The sequence below is a fragment of the Balaenoptera acutorostrata genome, chromosome 2, assembly GCF_949987535.1.
Source record: "Balaenoptera acutorostrata chromosome 2, mBalAcu1.1, whole genome shotgun sequence".
Classification (NCBI taxonomy): Eukaryota; Metazoa; Chordata; class Mammalia; order Artiodactyla; family Balaenopteridae; genus Balaenoptera; species Balaenoptera acutorostrata.
This window is the reverse complement of record NC_080065.1, coordinates 111,430,829-111,453,227: the sequence shown is the minus strand read 5'-3', so window position 1 is coordinate 111,453,227 and position 22,399 is coordinate 111,430,829. Positions and strand designations below refer to the sequence as shown.

Here is a 22,399-nt window from a genome sequence, read left to right as displayed (position 1 = left end):
GAAACATTAAAATTTTCAGAAATAAAAATTATGATTATTAAAGAGGGGAGGGACAAATTAGGGATATGGGATTAAGAGATACAAACTACTATGTATAAAATAAATAAGCAACAACGATATATTGTATAGCACAGGAAATTATAGCCATTATATTATAATAACCTATAATGGAGTATAATCTGCAAAAATACTGAATCACTATGCTGTACACCTGAAATAAATACAATATTGTAAATCAACTATACATCAATAAAATATTATAATTATTGAAATAAAAATCCTTGATAGAAGTAGCAGAATGGATTTGCTATGATCCAGTCAGTGCGCAGGGAAACTGAGCCCACTGTCTTTACCAGAATGCAGGTCATAATGACAATGTGATGGGTGGAATTGTGTTTCCTCCAAATTCATGTGTTGAAATCCTAACCCCTAGTACCTCAGAATGTAGCTACGTTTGGAGATAGGGCCTTTAAAGAGGTAATTAAGGTTATATTAGGTTATATGGGTGGGCCCTAGCCTGACTGGTGTCCTTATAACAAGAAGAAATTTGGACACACAAAAAGACATACCAGGGATGCATGCCGACAGAGGAAAGGCCATGTGAGGACACAGCAAGAAGGCAGCCATCTGCAAGCCAAGGAGAGAGACCTTGATCTTGGACTTCTAATCTCCAGAATTGTGAGAAAATAAATTTCTGTAGTTTAAGTCATCCTGTCTGTGGTATTTGATTATGGCAGTCCTAGTAAGCTAATACAGACAGAAACATGGAAAGTATGAGAAAATAGTTAAGAAACACAGAAGATATACCCAGAAGTTTTAGTAAGTATTCACTCAGACTTCCAGATAGGTAGAAGACAGATAATGGAAGAAAGAATATAATCAAGAAAAATTCTTAGAACTGAAAACAAATAAAAGTCTACTAGTTGAAGGAGTTTCAGGTTTGCTGAGCAAGATTCATTTTTAAAAGACCCACACAATTGTGAAATTTAATAAATAAATCCCCAAAAAAGTGATGTGAGGGTCTCTTTGAATACAGTAATCTATTTCCAAGCAAAATGCACAAACAGTGAGTTTGTTATAGCCTAACAATAGTTCTGGATGTCTTTTCTGTCTCCTGTTGATAGAATCAAGGTTTAGAGCTGGATCAAGGCTTAGAAGCTGCTTCTATAGACCTCTTATTTCTTTTAAATAAGGAAATTGAGTCTCAGAGAGATTAACTGGCTGGGTGTTTATAAAAACATAGTTTCAATTCTTTGACACTCTCTCACAGACCGCCGTAGTGGTGGAGTCTCTGTTCCTTCCCCTGGAATCTGGGTGGGCCCGTGACCACTGGCACTGATACAGTATGGCACTAGGGTTTCCCGGGACAGTCCTGGTTTTGGCACTGCAAAGCTCCCAGGAAACCCCTCAGAACCAGGGAAGCGACCTGAGTGCCTTCCAAGGTTGGATCCTAAAAGGCCAGGCGGCTATCACCTCATTCACTAGGTCTCGCTCTTGGAGCCCTGAGGAGCCGTGTAAAGAGTTTGACCATTGTGAGCCTACCAGGTTGGAATGCCCATGTGTAGGTGTTTTGATTGACAGTCCCAGCTGAGCTCAGACCTTCAGGCACCTCTCCAAGGTGCCAGAAATGTGAGTGAAGCTCTCTTGGACTCTCTAGAATAGCCCATGCTCTGACTGAGTACCACCAAGTGGCCTCTGTTGACACCCCACAGAAGAGAAAGATTCGTCAGCAATACCTGCCCTTATTACTGACCCTCAAAATCATGAAATATATAAAACTGGTTGTTATTTTAAGCCACTAAATGTGGGGGTTGTTGGCTACATAGCTGTAATTAGAACAGTGGCTGAAATTATCAGTAGATTCTCAGGTCACTTCAGTTCTGGTCCAGTGTTTGGTCTACCACAATTCAGCATTGTGATTTTTTTTATTTATTTAATTAATTAATTTTTAAATTTTTTTGGCTGCACTGGGTCTTTGTTGCTGTGCGCCGGCTTTCTCTAGTTTGCGGCGAGCAGGGGCTTCTCTTCATTGGGGTGCGCGGGCTTCTCGTTGCAGTGGCTTCTCCTGTTGCGAGCACAGGATCTAGGCGCGTGGGCTTCAGTAGTTGTGGCACGCGGGCTCAGTAGTTGTGGTGCATGGGCTTAGTTGCTCCACGGCCTGTGAGATCTTCCCAGACCAGGGCTCGAACCCATGTCCCCTGCATTGGCAGGCACATTCTTAACCACTGTGCCACCAGGGGAGTCCCATGATTTTCTTTTTCCTTTCAAAATTACTACAGATTCTCTTCCTGAATTTAGCCATAGCTTTCTAGATATTAGATACACTTATTGGTCTATAGTAAGTGGATGTTAAAGAAAAACTGTCTTTTGATAAAGGAATGATTATAAAGATTTTTTAAAAAGCAGATATCTCTGGCTCACAGTATATTTTTATATCAGTCTTCATCTAATCAGGGAGAGGAACCAAATAGTAATTTGAGCAGGGAAAGTTTAATATAAGTAATTATTAAGTATAGCAGGGGATTGTAGTAATGAGGGACTGACTAGTAAGAAGTTAAGAGAACTTTTAAAAAATGTAAGAATAAAAGATATAATATGTAATATAATATCAGAAATAATACAATATAGTACAACCACTATCCCTAGTGCTGAGATAAGGCACCCAAGGAAGCGTTCTCTGTTCCCTCACACCAGAACTGAGATCCAGACCTTTTGGAGACCACATGGCCTTGGTTCATTGGATGGCGGAGAAGTCTTTGCAGGGCCATGCCAGCAGAACTTGCAGGAAATCTGCTCCCTAGAGTGTTGGTGAAATCTGTACACAGGGAATTATCTCACAAGAGGTGTTTAGCAATGGTGCTGGCCACCGGGGTGCCAAGGGAGGTTGCTGGTCACCATATACTGCAGGAGCAGTGTTATGCTGCAGGAGCCTGGTGAGTGAATATGCTAGAACCAGGATACAAAACCCTTCCCTTCTGCAATGTCTCTCTAGTGCCATCTACTAACAAAGTTTAACATTGTGCCAGCTGGCAAGGAGAACTATTTAAAAGGCTCAGATCCACTTTCACCAAGTGGGCAAAAAGGATGAATTCAGAGCCGAGTAACTCAAATAACTGTGATAATTTTTATGAAATATACATCAAGATTTTACTTTATCATGTCTTGAACCTCTCATACCAACTTCTGTAAAGGATTATCCAGATGTTTTCAAAATGTGCATATTTTAGATGGTGATGGTCATATTGAAATATCAAACTCATTTTCCAGTCATAACTTTTATGTGAATACCATTTTTGTAGAGTACCAAAACATTAAATGTTGTTTCCAAAATTATTATTAAAAACCCCATTCGTGACAGTAAGTAGGCACAAGGTTTTAGGGAGATGGGGATATTCTAAAATTAGATGTGGTGATGGTTGCAAATTTCTGTAAATGTACTAAAATTCATTGAATTGTACACTTAAAATGGGTAAATCTTATGGTACATAAATTATATCTCAATAAAATTGTTTTTTTTTAGTCAGACACTAATTATATGCTAAACTTCTCAAAATAGACAATATATATTTAAAGGTCTGAGAAGTGCTAGGTAACCTGTTTTTCCACTGCTAATTCATTTAATAGTTTTAAGACTTATCAGATATTACATGCATATCCAGTGCCTACATTTTTTCCTTTTTATAATATTTTTTCCAGAGCTCCAATATTTCATGACTTCCATAAATCTTTTCTGACTCCTCTTGTGAATGATATACCACTTCTAATTATTTTTTCCATTAGAACATCTTTGAATGTTTTGGGAAATATTTTTAGAATATTTTGTATAATCATCTTTAGTATATAGTTTGATTCTGTTGGCAGCAAAATGATATTTATCATCCTAGGAACTTTCCTCTTTCTTACTCACTATTTATTCTATTGAATTTAAATAAATTTTCTGAGATGGCTGCTGAGGTTGCAGATTATTTTTGTTTTCTTTTCTTCTTGAAACCGTCTCATCTCGGAAGTTTTGTTTGTGACCTGGTGTTACCTATGGTTTTGACAACCTTGCTGCTGGAACTGGACATCCTGAGCCCTGTTTTCTGATACTGACCTATGCCTCAGCTAAGGGATGCAGGGAGTTCATTAATTAGTTTCTTGTTTCTAGAGTGCAAAGGTTAATCACTTTGTAGAATTACGTTCATCCCTAAGTGACCATACAACTTTTAAAAAAAATTTGCAAGTAAAATATAAAAAATGGGTCCTTTTCAAGAATGAACCAATAAAATTCTTTTTTGTATAAGTCTAGCACAGTGTCTGGAATATAGTTTGGTGTTTGATAAATGATATTTAAGTAAAGGAATAAAATAACAATGTAAAATAAACTAGTGAGATTTTAGTGGGGTCAGCTACATTTTATATTGAGGCAGGTGCCTCAAATGTGGATCAATGACAAACCTTCACTTTGGGTTTACAAATAGCTGTAAATACAGAAGCCTTTTACCTTAGACACATATGACCCAGTGGGATGTAAAGTTGAAATGGAAAGTTCCTTCTTATTTTTATCGTCTAAACCCTGTTAAGAAAGGGAGAGACTAATTTAATACAATACACTCATTAAAATTTTTATACTTTGGCCAGATAAATCTGTTCTAATATCCCAAGTTTCTTTTTCCTTAACTCATCAGCTTCCCAGAAAGTTACAGGATATACTGAATTATTAAGAGCTCTAGGTGTCTGAATAAAAAATTCTGATTATCTGGGTCTCTATTCATATTAGCTATTTCACGTCATTGCCTGCTAAGACTGTTCTGGGTTCCACTGAGGTCCTTATGATCCTGCTGCATGCGGGGCAGTCTCCTTGTTCAAGCAGCTCTCTGAGTCTCCACTTAACTCCCTCCACTTTGGGTTTTCTGTGCTAGAAATACTTGTTCATGACGGAATGGTCCTGCGGCAGACACAGCTGAATGGTCTCTCCTTCCCTGTCCCTCCTTTCTCAGCTCAGATCTGTGTTCATCAATTAACCTCTAAAACTTCAACTCCTCTCTCTACCGATTCCTTTCTCTCAAAATGGATGTTGAAGGCTGTTTCATATTAACAACAACAATAAAAGTCTTCTCCCAGACCCCCTTCAAACTACCCTCTCTATTCCCTTTCAACAGCAAGCTTCTAAGAAGAGTAGGCTTCATTTGATCTCTTGATTTGCTCCCCTGTTTCCGTCCTGAACCCATTGGTTTTTGCTACCATTTTGCTTATGTTGCTCTTTCTACGATCACTAAGTCTTTCTCCAATGTCTTCTCTAAGTAAAAACCAATGGAGGCTTTTCAGTCTTACACTTACTTGATTTTCCCGATGCATTTTGAATTGTTGATCACTGTCTCCTTCGCAGAAGTATCCCTTCCCTGTTGGTTTTTTGCTTTTCTTTTTATTCTCTCTGCTCACTCATTCATCATTCAAGCAGTTGTATTTTCTGCCCCAAATTTAGATGTTGGTGTTCCCCAGGGAGACCATTTTTGACCCTGTGTTCTGTTTGTTGACATTTTTTGCTTCAATCAACATGTTTTCACTCATAAAGACCTATCTTTCAACAGGTTTACATTCACAAAGACCTCTCCCTGTTCTGGTTAATTTATTTAATTTGGCTGTAGAGTATTCTTGTAGAAATTGTACTTTCTAAGTTGAGAGTTTCTAAGTTCAGAGTTGGTTTACTACATGTTTATTGTTATCATTTGTCCACTGAATTTACTTGTTGGCTTGAATATTATCTCAGTACACCTTGAGCTGCTCGTTAACCATTATGATCCCCTACGTTTTCTGGGAATCCTTTCTACTCTTCTCACATTTAGAAGTTCAATATAAGTTCATTAATTTAACAAACATATTTTGAAAATTACAATTTCCAAGAACTCTTCCAGGCATCATGGATGATATGATTCATTTACTACCTTCTGGACTTTTCTGACTACCTTCTCTTTATATATATATATATATGTATATATATATGACTGTAAATTAACTTATAAGAGATTTAAGAGTTTTCCATAAGCCTACTAAAGCTAGGCCACTCATTGCCTTTTGATAAACTCAGACTTCTCATCACAGGGGATAAAGACCATCCTCCAGTCCAGTCTGGCTGAGAGCACCCTTTTATACATTATAAAAGGCTGCCCTTTCTTAGGCTGACACAGCACAGAGCCAGAGCACATAGCTTGGTGAACAGAGCATGAGCTGGATGTCAGCTTCCATAGTTCCCGCACCAAAACACCTCTCTGCAGATTCATAATGGCCCTATTACAATAAGACTTCAACCTACATCTGACCACCATTCCTCCCCTTCAGGGTCCCTGTGATCTAGGTAAGCTGAACTAACACTGCTGTTCTCTTCTTTTTTGCCTCCATGCCTATGTTCGCTGTGTTTCCTCTTCTTGGCATGACCTTCCTCCAGCTGCATCCTAATGTGGGATAACAATTTCACCTACTTCTTTCCTAGAGTCTGTACTGACTCTTTAGGTAATGTTAGCTCTTCTTCTTCCCCAAAGTAATACTTTTTTACTGACTATCATAAATTAAATCCTCTCTGGAGTTTGGCAAGTGTCTTACCTCAACTATGAAATTTGAAGCATCTCTAGATCAGAGATGATGTCTTATTCCTTTTTGTATTTTCTGTGAACCTGTATAACACAATAGAGGTTGAATGAATATCTCAAACTTAATCTCAGGAAATGAGTTAATATTTATAAAATGCTTAGCTTAGTGCCTTTCACAGAGTAAGTGCTATACAGGTGTTTGTTAAGTAAAATGAAAGGTTGCCAGGTCATGAGTTTGGATTTTAGAGGACTATTGTTATTATAATTAATGATAATTGTGTCCATAATTTATTTATAGACTCAGAAGTACTTTCCTCTTTTATCACTAGACTTTTAGTAATGTAGAACCGCAGAGAGAAACATTGCTTTCTTTTTATATTCTATTCCTTTTTCTAATTACGTATCGTTTCTCTCACAATGATAGTTAAATCTCATTATATTTAATGATTTATCCATTTTCTGCTATAACAGTTTTATCAGTGACTCCTTGTGTTATAATCTCATTATTTCACAAAATTATATCCTATTTGTTAAGAATAGTAACAGTTACCATGATTTCATCTTCTTCAATGCTCTTTTTAATCTCAGTGTCATAGCCTTCTTTGTGTAAAGATTAAACATTTTTCTCTTCATTTAGTCTAATTCTTTTCAGTGTTGCTTATATTATATAGTGTCTTTCACTGTATGTTACTATTTTAAAGAATTTAATTTTGTATCTGAACTGTTGGTTTCATTTCTACAACTCTTTTTCTTTGAATAAGACAGAAAACATGCCCTAAAGAAATCTAAATTACCAAATAATTTTTTCTTTCCCCCAGTGTATAATATACCTGCGATGAAATGTTGAATCTTCATTTCTTAATTTCTATTGAATATATTTCTATGTGGGATTGATTTTTTTCCTTTTTGATTGAAATAGTTATATAGAAGGTTACAAAGTGTTCAAATAGTGCATGTTGAAAATATAAGTAGAACATTACAGATTTTTACCATATATAGCCCAGGGAGTGAATTTGACCTAAAACAAATGAACAAACAAAAACCTGAGTAAACAAATGGTAGGAAGCCAGTATAATCTGCTCCCGCTTGTTTGTATACACAGTATTGTCATTTGAGAGAATTTTACCCTATTAGGTTAATGCCAAAAATGTTCCAAAGCCAAGGAATAAATTGTGTTTCTGAATAGCTCTTCCTTCTCAAAGACCTAGTAGCTTTTCATCTTACACTTTTAATATAGAAATTTCCAAGTATATATGTGTGTATTACATAAAGAATAATATTATGATTCCAATGTATACATCACCAGTCTCAAAAATGACCAGTCTTATGTCATTTTTAACCTCACTCTGCTACCCATTGTTGTAATTTTTTTTTAATGTTTAAAACATTTCAGTTGCATAATAACAAGAAACTGATTTTCTTTTTTTAAATCCTGAGTCTTAGGTGCCACATCTTCTGCTTGGCATAGTATTAATCTCTGGTGGAAAGAAGGCACAGTGGCTTTTCTTTGATTGAAAAGCAGTTGAATTCATTATTCTTTCAGGAAGAGAAGTCACCAGTCACCTGCTAATGTTTCTATGCTCAACCAAATGGGTGGAACTGTTGTCTGGAACCATGTGTGGGTGGCAGTCAAGTGCAGTGGTTAAGCAACCAGACTCGGGCCAGGCTTCCTACATTAAATCTTGGCTCCACCAAGATTTGGCTTTGTTACTTGAAAACACTCCTTATCTTTTCTCTGTCTCAGTCTCCTCATCTGATGATGATATCTCATGGGGCTGTTATGAAGATTAAATGAATCAATACATACGAAGAATTAAGAAGAATTTCTGGAACATGGTAAGTCACAAATATATTTCCCGTTATTATTCACTATCTTAAATTACAGACCTCTTTCAAGTTTGAAAAAGTTGTGCATCCTTAAGACATTTGTGGGTTTTGGGGGATAACAATGTAAAATATTGAACAATTAAAAAAATTATAGATAAGATGCCTTAATTATGAAGGAAAATACATTGTCTCCTTTGCTCCTAAAAATTGTTTGACTCGATTACTTTTCAGTATTAAGTGTTTTAATTTCATGTTTTAAATTTTAAAAATCTCAGAGAAAAAAATTCTAGTTGGGACAGGTAATGTTTCAGAAAAAAAAATTAAAGCATGTGTTAGAACAGTTTGTTCATTTAACTTGTGTGGGAATTCCTCTAAAATCCAAGGAAACACGATGAGAACCCAAATAAATAGAAAACATTAAAATACGGTTAGAAGAAATGTCCCTGGACATTAAATTCCATTCTTAGCAGATCCCCAATATGATCATTACGTTTTCAAAGTGTTTAAAAAGAATACAAGGTTCTTCCCTGGATGATTTTAAGAATCTTGAAAAAAGACGGAGGAAAGAAAAGAAAGGTGATTAAAATAGTTTTGGAAGAAGAGGGTCCCCAGAGCAGGCTGGTATGCAGTGTTCATTGAGCTGAAGAAACCTTAACATACTGGCCCAGGAATCAGCCAATCAGGAGGCTGGGAACCATATTTCCATAATGATGATTGGCTGGTGGACTGGAGGCTCAGCTGAGCTGAGGATGGGACGGAAATGCTCTGTTGAGAAAATAGCAAAACAACTTTCTGGCTTTCTGTTGTTTATTGCATATTCTCCAAATGATTGTAGTGATTCATCCTTTAGGAAAGCTTGTTTTGAAAACAAAAGAGGCACAGTTGTTCACAACGAAAGTGATACTCAGCAGCCAAGGAGCTGAGTATAATTGTACTCTTTTATTTTTCTTTAAAATAAACCTGTCTCCTGATTTTTTCTAACCAAGTATGTGAAGACTTCCTAGGCGATTCATAAGGGTTTGATTTAAATTATAAATTAGACAGGGGCTACAATTTCTGATACGCTTTCATCCTTGCTTTATTAATCTGTCAGCTTTGTGAAGTACGCACAAATACAATGTAGTTTGTAATGTGTGGGGAAAGTCCTTAAATTCTAGCGCCAAAAGCGTATGAAATACTCTCACAATTAAGGGGATTCTGCTACCCTCCAAAAAGAAGCTATGTTAGGAAATCTTTTTCATGTAGTCATATACGTATGAAAGCAAGAGATACATTTATCAATGTATTTGGTGTTACTCTCACAAATGTTTACACATACATAAAAATCCACTGTCATTAAGTCATAGAGATTTTTGAAAACAACCAAAGGGGGAGCAGAAATGGGGAGGCAAGGAGGAAAGATGGAGTAGAACACGGCTGTACCCTGCTGCCTTTTGGCCCTCTCCTGCTTGGTGGTTTGTATTTTGTTGTAGTTGTTTTAGATTCAAATAGAGCATTGACAACATTTCACCTCCACATTTTTAAACTTAGTTTTACAATCATTTTTTCCACAAACCATCTTTCTGGAAATGAGAATAATTCTATAATGCAGATTAAGCAGAAGTATTTTTCAGTTTCTCCCAGTGACCATTCCTTGGCTAGCTAACAGACCAGCCATTCAGAAGCAATTTTCTTCAGGCTGAAATTATGTGCTGACCGTAGCAGATCACTTCCCATAATAACCCTTCCCCCACCCAATGCTAAATACAATCTGTCTCCTACCCACTGTAATAACGTGCAAATGACTGTAATTTTGCAGACAAGAAACAGCCCAAAGTGAAACGTGTCTAAACAGAGGTCGATTTGAAAAATCAGGGCTATTACCTAAATCTGTAAAATACATATTGTAATAAAACCAGCAACAGCAATCTCCAATAAGTAGTTTTAAAAAAATGTAACTTGTGTTTTGATCTTCTTTATGCACCCGATCTCCACTGGCATAAAAGAAAAATCCTTTTCCAGAAATGGTTTCATTACATGCGATGTAAATTGCCTTCCTTTGCTAACTGATCTGCAGACCTTGCTTGGGCACCCGTTCAGATATAGTAGCGCACACCACACCAGAAAGACCGGGCAAGCAGAGGTAAGATTTCAGATACTTAACACTGACCTACATCACAGTTCTCTCAATGTGAGCAGTATACAGATGTTTTCCTTTAGAAGAATGTGCTGCTTTGCAATATTTTGCTGGGTTCCCTAGGACTGTATGGCAAAAAAGGGACAAGATTTGCTGCTTTTCCTTTTGGATTCTTTTCGGGTTGAGGTTTGGGAGAAGGAATGGGGAAATACCGACACATATAGGGAGAAACTCCTCCTTTAACTTTACAGTTCTTTACTATTAAAATTCATTGTAGTCGTGAGTCTCAGAGCATGGAAAATTTGCTTTATATCATTTCAATTTGTTTAAGCAAAACCGTGTTACAAAGGTTTGGAAGATAGACATCATTCTCCCTCCCTTGGATGTAGAGTCCCTTTGTTTAACGCTGAGGAGTTTAAATTGAAGGTGAACTAATAGAGCATAGAAATGACCTGAAGAGTTAACACAGCTGTGTTTTACAGTGTGTGTGAATGTCTGTATTCACAAAATGTATATCAGAATGTCCATGAGTCTCTCATGAGGAGTCTTCCATGGCAGGGTGAATACCATCCGTGTCTTGCTTCCCTAAGTACTTCCCCCATTCCCATGGGGATGAAATAAAATGTTTCTGTGCCAGGTCTTCTCTCTCCACTCGACATCTGCTTCTTGGCACTCTTTTTTGGTCCAGTGATATTTCAGGATATTGCAAAAACGTCAAATGTTTCACTGAGAACACTGCTTATCTCTTTTTGGGGACAGTTGTTTAGAGATGGATATTGTTAATAATACAGAAACTTGAATTGGATTTAGGAAGCATGTGTGAAAAGACAGAGTTTTCTCTAAAAGACCTTTCCTCGGTAGCAAGTTAGGATGTTATCCCTAGGTAAAGTGAAGAACATCTAGTGTTTGTGCGGGTGTCTTAATAAATCACCAATTCCATATTCCCTAGAAACCAGGTCACTTGCCCACAGCCTTGAGGCAGGTCTGTTCATAACCAAGCCCAGACAGATAAGACCCTTTCTCCACAATCTTCCTGGGCAGCCAGAAGGTTTCTCATTATGTCTAAATTAAGTTTATTTTCTCATAAGTCCATTCCCAGGTAGGTTTTTTTTTTTTTTTAATAACTTTGCTTTCCACCTCCCCCCCTTGGTCTTGAGTAACTCTCTAGTGTCAAAGTTAGAAAAGTTAGACCCACGTATAGACTGCCTTCCAAATAAACAAAAATCCAAGAAATTATTTCTGATCCTTTTATGATATAGCACAAATCAGAGGAAATAGGCACCCAAGAAAGACCACTGTGTTTTCCTGTGTTACTGCCTGAAGCCCCTGGCCTCAGCATTGAGCTCTTTGCCCTTAAAAAGGAGGAAAAGTCTTGTGCCAGGATCTTCTGATCACCTAGTAATGGAAGCAGTACGAGCAGCACAGCTGGTGGTGGTGGTTAGTGGAGATGGGATAGCACTCTTTAACTGCTCCTTTTACACTATCTTTCTGCTCCTCCCACCTCTTCTTTCCTCCTAGACTCCTTTCCAGACAGCTCCTCCCCTCTGCATCATCTCTGAGTAGACACGCACTAAGATGTAAAATTACAAAGTATACATGTTATACAATAGTGTACTGGTATTATCAGCTATATGCGTGTGGATATCAGTACGCAGACTAGTATGTTCCCTATCATCTTGATAAGAGAAGCAGATAAAATTTTCTTCTCTAAAATATGATAGAACTTCCCAATTTTGTGAGGGGAGAAGCTCTGATTTTCTAAGCTGGTAGTTAATTATCTTAGTTTCATTCATCAATTAGCTGATAGCCCTCTGATGTCTCTTGATTGGCCCCTTTGTCAAACAAAACAAAACAAACACACACAAAGCCAGCAGAACAACTCTGGTTGATTCAAGTCTCTAGGCAGAACTTGGAGGGCAGGAGGTGGGGGCGGGGTGCGAAGGGAGTGTGGAGATGTTGGAATGGAAGGAAAATGCTTGAATTTATCAAAAATGGTTTGGGTTAAATATGTGATTGAATTTGGCATAAGCCTTTATCTTTAACCAGGTGGGGTTTATTAAAAAGGTTGAAGAATTAGGGTTAGGTATTGAAGTTAGGGTTAGATCAGATTATTTGAGTATTAGGAAGCCTAAACTTTGGTTTTAGTTACACTAAATCTATGCTGCAGAGCCTGTGATTTGCTTTTACCAAGGGAGTGTGTTGGAGGAGTCGCTTCTACCCTTTATGAACTTCAGCAGGTCTTATTTTCTATGCTTTTTCAAGTCCAGTTGTTTTAAAAGCTAATTATTGATTTTTCCAAGCTGACTATACAGGGTAGCCATGGGCTTCCAAAGATGGAAATACTCCAGGGACATAGGAAGTGTCTGAGTGATCTGGTCCTTTGAGGAACCACTCTTCTAAAAGAAGAAAAGTTAAAAATCAACGTGCATGTTCTGTTAGCAGTGGGACACACACAGATTGTAAAATCTGTACGTTCAAAAGTATAAAACAAATATGAAAGTTAAAATAGACGATAAGTGGGTATCAGATTATCTTCTCTGCCCTATTTGTTAATGTACAGCTTTGCTTTGAAAATAAATCTATTTAGGCAGATCTAAGGACTATTATAGATTGCATTCCTCTAGTTTATGTACCCCAGCAAAGGATGGAAACTGCTGTTTATTACTATTTTAGCATCAAATCGAGTTCATCTTGGGTAGTGAAACAACTAATTGGCATTTAAAAAAAAATGAACTAAATACATCGAAAGCTCAAACACGAGTCAATAGACATTACTTAAAACATGTGACATAAATATTTTTATTGATCCACAAAGTCATCACTGAATATTTACATCATAAGCAATCTTCTGCTAGCTCTAATTCACTTTATATGTCCATTTGACTCAGTTAAGACACATTCTTAAATTGCGATTGTCATGTGGAAATTACAAACCCGGTAGTGCTGCATCTTTAACACTTCGGATCATGACGCTTTCAATTAAATTCAGTGCACCCTTTGACTTTAAAATTTCCATATTACAGCTCCTAAAAGTGATGGAAAATAACAATGAAAAATTAAAACTAAAAGTGCTTTAAAGGCTTAATATATATAAATACATTACCTTAAGTATATTAGCGGTTACAGTACAATACTTGTTATTGTTAAACTTGTTATTTCATATTAACCTCTCGTCCTGTGACCTCAGAGTCCCATTAACTTGGTTGCTGGCATTTGTCCTACAATACATTCTAAAATATTTTTGTGTTCTTGGTGGATTGCAAGGTGTTGCGTTCAGAGGACTTTGACAACGGCTCTCCCCAAGAGAGGGTTAAATATTTGGGGAAGGGGAACTCTGACAATCCCTCGGCTTAAAAATGGTACTGGGACTGTTTAACGGGTTAATCTTCCTAGTATATTTATCTCCCACAAATCGATTTTTTAAAAAATGAGACTGGCCCGAAGTGTTAACATGGTTGGCCGGGACCTCATTAAAAAAATTTTTTTTTAAATTTTTTTGGAGCTGCCTAGGACCAGGTGGAAAAGCTCTGTTACTAATTCCAGGGAAGAACCTTTCACGTAGTGGTGGTTAAATGGTTGCCAGCTTTCACACTTCATTGCTTGTGGACCAGAAGCCTGGGAACAAAAGGGTTACTTGTTTCCCCACCACCGCCTTCACCCCCAGATCGATTTTTCTTATTTAATCAGCGAGTAAAATGAGAGACACAAGGAAAAAAAAAAAAAAATTGAAAGAAGGGCAAAGTGGCGGGGGGAGGGTTGAAAGCCAGAACGTGCAATACAGAAAATCAGTCCCGGGAGTTCGCGCTGCCGAGTCCTTGCAACACGGAAGGGAAGCCGGCAAAACGCTCGCAGTCATTTCCACACAGCCAGCCTCCCCTTTCTCCTCGCTACGCGCTAGTGGTTCATTTGGCTTCCCTCTGCCACCGACCGATCACATACATTATTTCCCTCAAGATAACACAATCAAACTTATATTTACCGACATCCTCTCCTCGCAGCCTGTTTGAGATTTGTTTTAATAAATAAGTGTTTTATGTGAATGATGTAGTAATTGAAACGGGCGCACCATTTTTTTTTTTTTTTTTTCATCTTACTGCAGGAGGTTCCTCAACCCCAATCTGGTTGGAAAATAAAACGCTTTGTCTCCACAACCGCCCCCCACCGGACCCCCACCCGCTCTCAGTGTGTGTTTTATACGTGTGTATATCTCAACCCCCTACAGTAGCCAAGAGAAAGCAGCTAGCCAATGAGAGAGCCCAGTTTCATAAAAGCTGCTCTCTGATTGGCCCGATGAGAAAGGGCAATGGGAACAAAGAAAAGTCCCTTTCAGGTATAGAGGCTGAGAGCTCCTTTTGCTCCACTCCCCCTGTGTGTGTGTTGTGTTTCAGTCCTGATTTCAGTGTTGCAGAACAAGCTTGTTGTGTGTGTGCACCAGGGGAATTTTTCTTTTCTTTTTTTTTAATTTGAATTTTTGTTTTTATAAAAAATACACAGGCCGGTCTGTGACATTTGATGGTCCATCTTCTTTAATAATAAATTTGTTGAAGAGATTATAATTTCCAAAATAAAGCGGCTGCAACCAAACACATTCAATGCAGTTAGAAGGAAAAGGTCAACTCGATCCAATACAGACCGTAAGTACGGTTGCGTGGTGTGTCTCTATATAGCACTTAGCGGGGACTTCATGCAGGGGAATGTGCGAGTTTTATGCATTGAAATGAGGAACTAACTAGTTAACAGGGTTTGGCTTTTGCATTGAGAACAACAATCCAAGAAGGGTGAATTTTTATTCAGTGGAGGGTGAAGCATTTGTAACTTCTTCACACAAATTAAGCTTGACTGGGCACTCGGGGTAACTTAGAGTAAACTACCTTTGGGGCTCTAACCCAAGGAGAAAAAAAGTGACACAGTTACAAATCTTGATCTGCAGTGTCCATTCTCTAGCGCACCTCACCCCTCCCTCTCCTATCCTAGCTGGGCAGGACCCTCTTCCAAACTGAACCAGGAAAATGGGGGCAAGGGCAGAACAAGCCGATTTCTGTCTCTTGTCACATCTAGTGCCCAATAATTTAATATTAAACAAGGGAATAGTCACCCATTACCTGTAATGGTTATAATTACCATTTTCCACCTCCTTAAAAAAGCAAGCAGCAAAAACACCATTAAGGGAAAAAAATGCCCCACCCAACCCAAACAAACCCGCAAATAGTAACAATGGTGTGTTTATTACAGGACCTGGATTGGGAGCTAGCAAAATGTTTTTCTTTGTTTAAGACATGGGGGGGGTCCCTAAAATCCAAGTAGCGTGGAGGTGCCCTCCCCCCCTCGCCTAGTCGTCCCTATCCCTGGCCCCTTGGCAAAGACGACAAATTGGAGATAAGCTGAGGAAAGGTTTATAAGGTGTTTCTTTAAAACATCTGCTTTGCTCTTGTACTCATTACATTTCACTCCTTCCGAACTTCCGAGAGCCTAGATCTGCGAGAAATGTTTCACATTCATAACTTGTAGCTGCTCCCACTGCAAGGGCGGGGGTGGGGGGAGGCGGCAGGGGGGAGAGTGTGTGCAGGGGGAGGGGAGAGACCTTCAGCTTTTTTTTAAAGACCAGATCAGTATTTTCTTGATACGCTTGTCACCATTTTTGTTCTCACGACAACCAATTGAGCCCTTGATCCTCACGTGATGTGAAAGGCTTGCACTGTAACAAAATCGCTCCTTTTAGGTGGTTGGTTGTTGCTAACTCGCCCATCCCCCTCCCCCAGCCCCGACATTTCCAGCAAAGCGACTCTCCACTTCCAATCCATCAACAATTCATTACTGCTTTTAGCTTCCAAACGCCAGCTAATTAAAAATACTAAGCCAAGCTCCGGGGCCATCTGACTAAACACAGGAGGGGGGGTGGGTGAGGGAGGAGAAGGAGGAGAGGAAAATAAAAAGGAGACGCACCGTTTGCTGCGACTATAAACGGGAAAAACTGTCCTGAAAAAGGTCGCCTTAAAAAAAAAATCTTTCTTTTACTCTAATTATCGAATTACCACATGACTGATCGGCTTGAACGACAGCGGATTTTTTCCCCCCTCGGGGACTATACTAGGAACTCGGTTCCTTTTTCTTAAAACAACATAAAACAGGAAAACATCACATCCTTTAGGTTTCGAAGACTGAAACAATTTTAAACGCCGTTATTTTCCCCACCCCGCCGCCTCCCGGCCCTCACCCTGAGTGCATGCTGGTATAACTGGTTTATCAGCTCACTGAATCATCTGCTCCCCTCCCCCTCCACACCTTTCTTTTTCTCCTCTTGCTCGACTTCTCATCCCACCCTTTCCTCCACCTCCTCCTCCCTCTCCTCCTCCTCCTCTTCCTCCTCCTCCTCCCTCCCTCTCCCTCCCCCAACCCCTTCCCCCTCCTTTCCTCTTAAGTTAGTTCAAGAAATCAAATCTGTCAGGACGGGCGGAAAAATGCCACTTCCCGACTAACAGGCGGAATCCAGCCCAGATTTTCAGTCCTTTCTTCTTATTCTTTCTTCCCTTTCACTAATTTATCCCGATGTTAGCACATTCTGTCTTGTTACTAGCGGACGCCTGTAGGTTTGCTACATGGGATCATTACTTACTGATCACGGTGACTCTGAAGTCTGGAACTGAAGGCGGAATGAGAAGTTGGGAAAACTTTTTTCTCTAAGCTCTCTCTTTTTTAAAAACTATTATTCTCGATGCTTGTTAAGAGGAAAAAAACCCTTTGGTGCTTCTGTTGTGAATGTGAAACATTATCTTCCAGCTGTACAGTGACACATTTTTTTAAGGAGAAAAGGACTGATCCGTTTGCCAAAAGGGGGGTGGGGAAGTGGAATAATGTTATCGAGTGATTATTCTGGCTGAGATGTGTTATTTGGTTCCTTCCTTCTTGATCATTTGGTGTTTAAGTAAAATGAGGCACAGGCTTGTTTGCCGAGTGGAGTGGGAAAGGCATTTTGATTTGCTGGCCTAATTAAAAAATGATAAAGGAGTAAAGGTAAGCAATGTCTGTGTGTGTGTGTGTATGTATATTTATTTATTTTTCCTTGACAATCAACTGTTAAAAAGGGGCTGATCCCTTTAAAAACCGTTTTAACTGATCTTTGTCAAACACACACTCATTTGCGGTCATTGAGGCCACCTTGGCGCAGATCACTTAAAGTGTATGTCTTAATCAGTTTCCCGTACCGTCAGTAGCACCATATCTAACAGATTGAGCCAGTCTGTGACCTAGGAATACGGTAGAATTGTTTAGATGTAATTTCTTTTTCTCAAAAGGCATATATTTAGCCTTTTATTTGACACTGTCTTTTCTAAAATAGAGAAATGCTCTTAAAGACGTGTGTGTATATTTCAAACATAAAATTGTATAAACTGTTGGGGAAGAGAGGATGGGGGGGTATGTGTATGGGGGCGTTATTGGTTGTTTTTTTCTGTTCCTTACTGGGAACAAAAACCAGATTGCCCAGACAATTTGTAAAAAGAAGTAATAAAATTAGAAATGAGGAAAATTTAGCAACATCATTCTGAAACTAGCCTTAGAGAACTTCCAGGGTCTGGTCTTTTAAAAATTGCAAGATCTAGGACATGTTTAAGGATGTTTAAAGCAAGTTCCTTCCTCTTGTCCGAGTGTTCAGGCTGTGTTTCTGGGGTTGTTACCATGTGTATGTGCTAGAAAAAAAAATCCTAAACTCTTTTTTTTTTTTTTTTTTTCCCTTAAACCTTTCTGGACTTGACTCAGATCCTTAAGATATTTTAATGCTTTTTAAAAAGTGATTATCCTTGTGTTGTTGATAAAGGGCTTTTCTTTTTTAGCTACTGTAAGATGCTTACTGTCATGGGTACGTTTTTCGGGTTTGGTTATTTTTCTTTAAACCTGATATTGGACTGTGGAGACAATACATGAGCCACCTTCCTCACCATCCTTCCCTGTACCCCTCACTGACTCCCCAGTATTAATGGTTTTTTATTCTGGTAACACCCAGACAAGAAATATTCGACTTTTCCCCCCTTCACAGGAAAAGGTGGACCTGGACTGAAGGGTGTAAAACCCCTGGACCCATTCCTGGGGCAGGAAAAAGAAGAGGAAGATTAGAAGATTTTTTTTTTTTTTTTTAAGAGAAAGCCCAGCGGAGCTAAACGAATGTCCCCTCATCTCCAAAGGAAAGTTCATCGGATTTTTATTCTAGAGAGCTCATCTTCAGGATGTCAGTGAACATTTCTACGGCAGGAAAGGGTGTGGATCCAAATACGGTTGATACTTATGACAGTGGCGATGATTGGGAAATCGGGGTTGGAAATTTAATAATTGATTTGGACGCTGATTTGGAGAAGGACAGACAGAAATTTGAAATGAATAATTCCACCACCACCACTAGCAGCAGCAACTCTAAGGATTGTGGAGGTCTGGCCTCCAGTGGGGCCGGTGCTACCGCAGCCTTAGCGGATGGCCTAAAATTTGCTTCTGTTCAGACCTCTGCTCCCCAGGGGAATTCACACAAAGAGACCAGCAAATCAAAAGTGAAAAGGAGTAAAACTTCTAAGGATGCTAATAAATCTCTGCCTTCTGCTGCCTTGTATGGGATTCCCGAGATCAGCGGCACTGGCAAGAGGCAGGAAGTCCAAGGGCGCCCTGGAGAGGCAACTGGCATGAATTCAGCGCTGGGTCAAAGTGTGAGCGGCGGCGGCGGCGGCGGCGGCGGCGGCGGCGGCGGCAACCCGAACAGCAATAGTACCAGCGCCGGCACCTCCGCTGCCACCGCGGGGACGGCCTCCTGCGGGAAAAGCAAAGAGGAGAAGCCAGGTAAAAGCCAGAGCAGCCGAGGCGCCAAGCGGGATAAGGATGCGGGGAAATCCAGGAAGGACAAGCACGACCTGCTTCAGGGCCACCAGAATGGCAGTGGCAGCCAGGCCCCTTCCGGGGGCCTCTATGGCTTTGGGGCCAAGAGCAATGGAGGTGGCGCGAGCCCCTTCCACTGCGGGGGCACTGGGAGTGGCAGCGTCGCGGCTGCTGGGGAAGTTAGCAAAAGTGCCCCGGATTCAGGGCTCATGGGAAACTCTATGTTGGTAAAGAAGGAAGAGGAGGAGGAGGAGAGCCACAGGCGAATCAAGAAACTGAAAACTGAGAAGGTAGGATAAAGACGCCTTCCTAGATCTCCTACTTTCCTCTTTGTGTGCATTTGTGTGGGTGCGTGGTGGGTGGGGACGTGCCTCTATGTGCCTTACACTTCGTGCTTTCTGGTTCTTTGTGAGATTTCTCTTCTGTGCATTCTTTCTGTGAACTTTTGGTATGGGGCAGCTTACTTGGGTGCAGTGTTTAGCTCTTGCTTTTCTGCTGCGGCTGCTTGTGGTGCTACTGTTTGGGTCCCCAGGTGGGAGGGTCTGGGTGTTCCAAGTACCTTTTGCCCTGCAGAAGGGCTCTTGGCCAGTCAGCCCGTTGCGGTGTGCTTTTAACAGAAACCCTGCTCCTGTACCCACTTACCTCTTGTCCTGATTGCTCCCCTAAGGAGAACTGTCTTCTGTTTTAATTTACACGTCCTAGTATTTCTGGTAATGTGTCCTTAGGTGCAGGGTTCACGTTGCCTCCCCGGAGAGGTATGTCGAGGATTCGAATTTACACTCCACGCTCCACCCATTTATTTTTTCATGATATTCTCCAAAATAGTCTTGTCAAAGGAGATTGTACTGTTATTGGTCCCGAATGAAACCTTGGTCTCCTAGGGTCAGCGGTTTCATAACCGTGTAGCAAGAATGGAATGGTTTTGGTGGCCGCCAGGACTCTTTCCTTGTTCCCTTGCCCAGTTCTTAGCTGGAGATTTAAGAGTATTATCACTTGGATTTCTTGCTTGACCAGGGAGCTGAAAGGTTGGTAAGAAAAGTGAAATGGACTTGGTGGATTGGTGTGCTGAAAGGTGAAAACGGAGCCAAAAGATACCCGAAATACGTGTTGCATTTGAGTGGTGGGGAGCATTGATTTAGGTAATTCCGACCCTTTTTCCCATCTTTGTCATTGTCGGAAAGTCTAGTGAGACACTGCCTTCGAAAAATTGCCCCTCGTGTTGTGCTGCTTTGTGCTGGAGGCCTAGGACTTACTGGTCTGGCAATTACTGTGCATTAAGTGATGTCCCAGAGGTGAAGGCGCTCTGTCCACAGAGCAGGTTGGGAGTGAACTGGGGGAGTGAGTGCTGTCTCTATAAAATTAACCTTTAATTCTACAGATTGTGCCTTGCAGAAGCAAATGTGTATCATGTGGTTCGTGGCATGGTTGTTTGGATATATGCTTATTAAATAATTTGATTTTTGCTATTTCTCACTCGATCAGAATTGTGAAATGTCTTTGGGTGATTATTTCCGTGTACAATTTCTCACTGCTGTCTATTTAAACCTTTTTCTTTTTGCAGGAATAAAGTTTCGGTTTTATGATTTTAGAAGTCGATGAAGGTACATTAAGGTGTAGATGATGCCAAAATCGCAAAAAGCCTCTGAACGCCTGCTTCTTCTATCCATATCCCCTTGGTCAGATAGCATTTTACACTGATGAATTTAAATGTGTTAAAAAAAATCCAGGTTTCGATTCTTATGCTGAAATGTGGAGTTTCACATAATTTCTGCTAAAAGGCGTTCTGAAGTCTTCTTATTAGTACAGTAGAGCATTTACTTTTGTTGCCAGTAGTCTTCAAATTGCAGTTCTAATCTGCCCTAACTATCTAGATGAATTGCCCTAATCCAGTGCTCACAATGGCTGTGGTTAAGGAGTCAGAGCCATTTGATTGGATTCACTGCTGCCTGGAATGTGGGAGGTACTGCCCTTAGCCTTTTAATCTTCCAGCCAAATGTTCACAGTCAACAATTTTGTTTAGCTGGCAATCGGAACATTTCAGTATCTCAAAGGCTGCTGTCATGGCAACTGAGATGAGAGCGTGGTGTCGGTTCTCCAGTTTTTGTGTTCTTTTCACTTTCCAGTCACACAGGAAACTGGATGAAAAATGGAAGAATTAAGTTATTCATATACATGCAACTCATCTTCAGTCAGAGGAGTATAAGTGTGATACTATGAATTACCTAAATAAAGAGCAAACAAGTCATGATGGGTCTGGGGTGGCAGAGGGGAGGCCAGCACAGTGCATTTAGATTCATACCACTGCCAACCGTAGCTGCTGGTAGGGGCACAGGGCCCCTTCAGGGATGGCTCTGAGGGGCTTGAATACTGCAGTGTGGGCCATTCTCTGTCAAGCTATGGTGCTGGCTGAGGATCTGGAAGCCTGTTCCTTCAGCTTTCCTCCCCATGCCCACTGCACCCCAGAAGGACTTCTCTTAAGAACGCTTTCCTGCTTGGCACACAGAAATGGCACTCCCTTGTACAAATGCCACCCAGGGAAGTCACTCTAATTCCTCTAATTCCACTAACTCTTGGTTGTGTAAAATTCGACTTCAATTTAGAAAATATTTCCTAATGACAGGAGGAGACCTCTTGAGGCGGGAAAGATTTAGTAGGACAAGCTTTACCTGGCAAAATAATTCAACACCGAGGCATCCTTTGAGAAAGGTTTTTTGATGTTTTTGTACAGTGTTTTAATTTCAGCCTTGTTTGATTATCTGGGTTTGTGAAGAGTAAGTGTCTTAAGAGTGAAGGTGGTTAATTTTCAGCAATAGGATGTGGCTCGTCAAGGGGTCAAATGCGAAAACCGAAGGGGGGTGTAATGTGGTGTGTGTGCTTTTTTCTTTCTTTTTCCTGGTTGGATGCTTCCAGAAGATTCATAAGACTTGCTGTCACCGGTGAATTTTCACAGCATGCTTCTATGTCTATTTTTGGTCTGTTTATTCTGTTTCTTCACTACACAAAGTCATGTAAAACATGATAAATTGGACCTTATGAA

General features: G+C 40.0%; 1 protein-coding gene across 3 annotated transcripts in view; it reads left to right on the top strand.

The window, feature by feature from the left end:
* The first annotated feature begins 14,891 nt into the window (after positions 1-14,891).
* ZNF608 (zinc finger protein 608) overlaps positions 14,892-22,399 on the top strand; it is a 99,868-nt gene continuing 92,360 nt past the window's right edge. Inside the window, exons 1-2 of one of the 3 annotated variants that reach the window (XM_057541091.1) lie at positions 14,892-15,143; positions 18,542-19,652. In XM_057541091.1, the coding sequence (XP_057397074.1) occupies positions 18,729-19,652 (924 nt within the window). In that variant the 5' untranslated portion in view covers positions 14,892-15,143; positions 18,542-18,728. Of the gene's footprint in view, positions 15,144-16,949; positions 17,521-18,541; positions 19,653-22,399 lie in introns of those variants that run through there. The other 2 variants (XM_057541090.1, XM_057541092.1) reach the window with 2 other exon arrangements.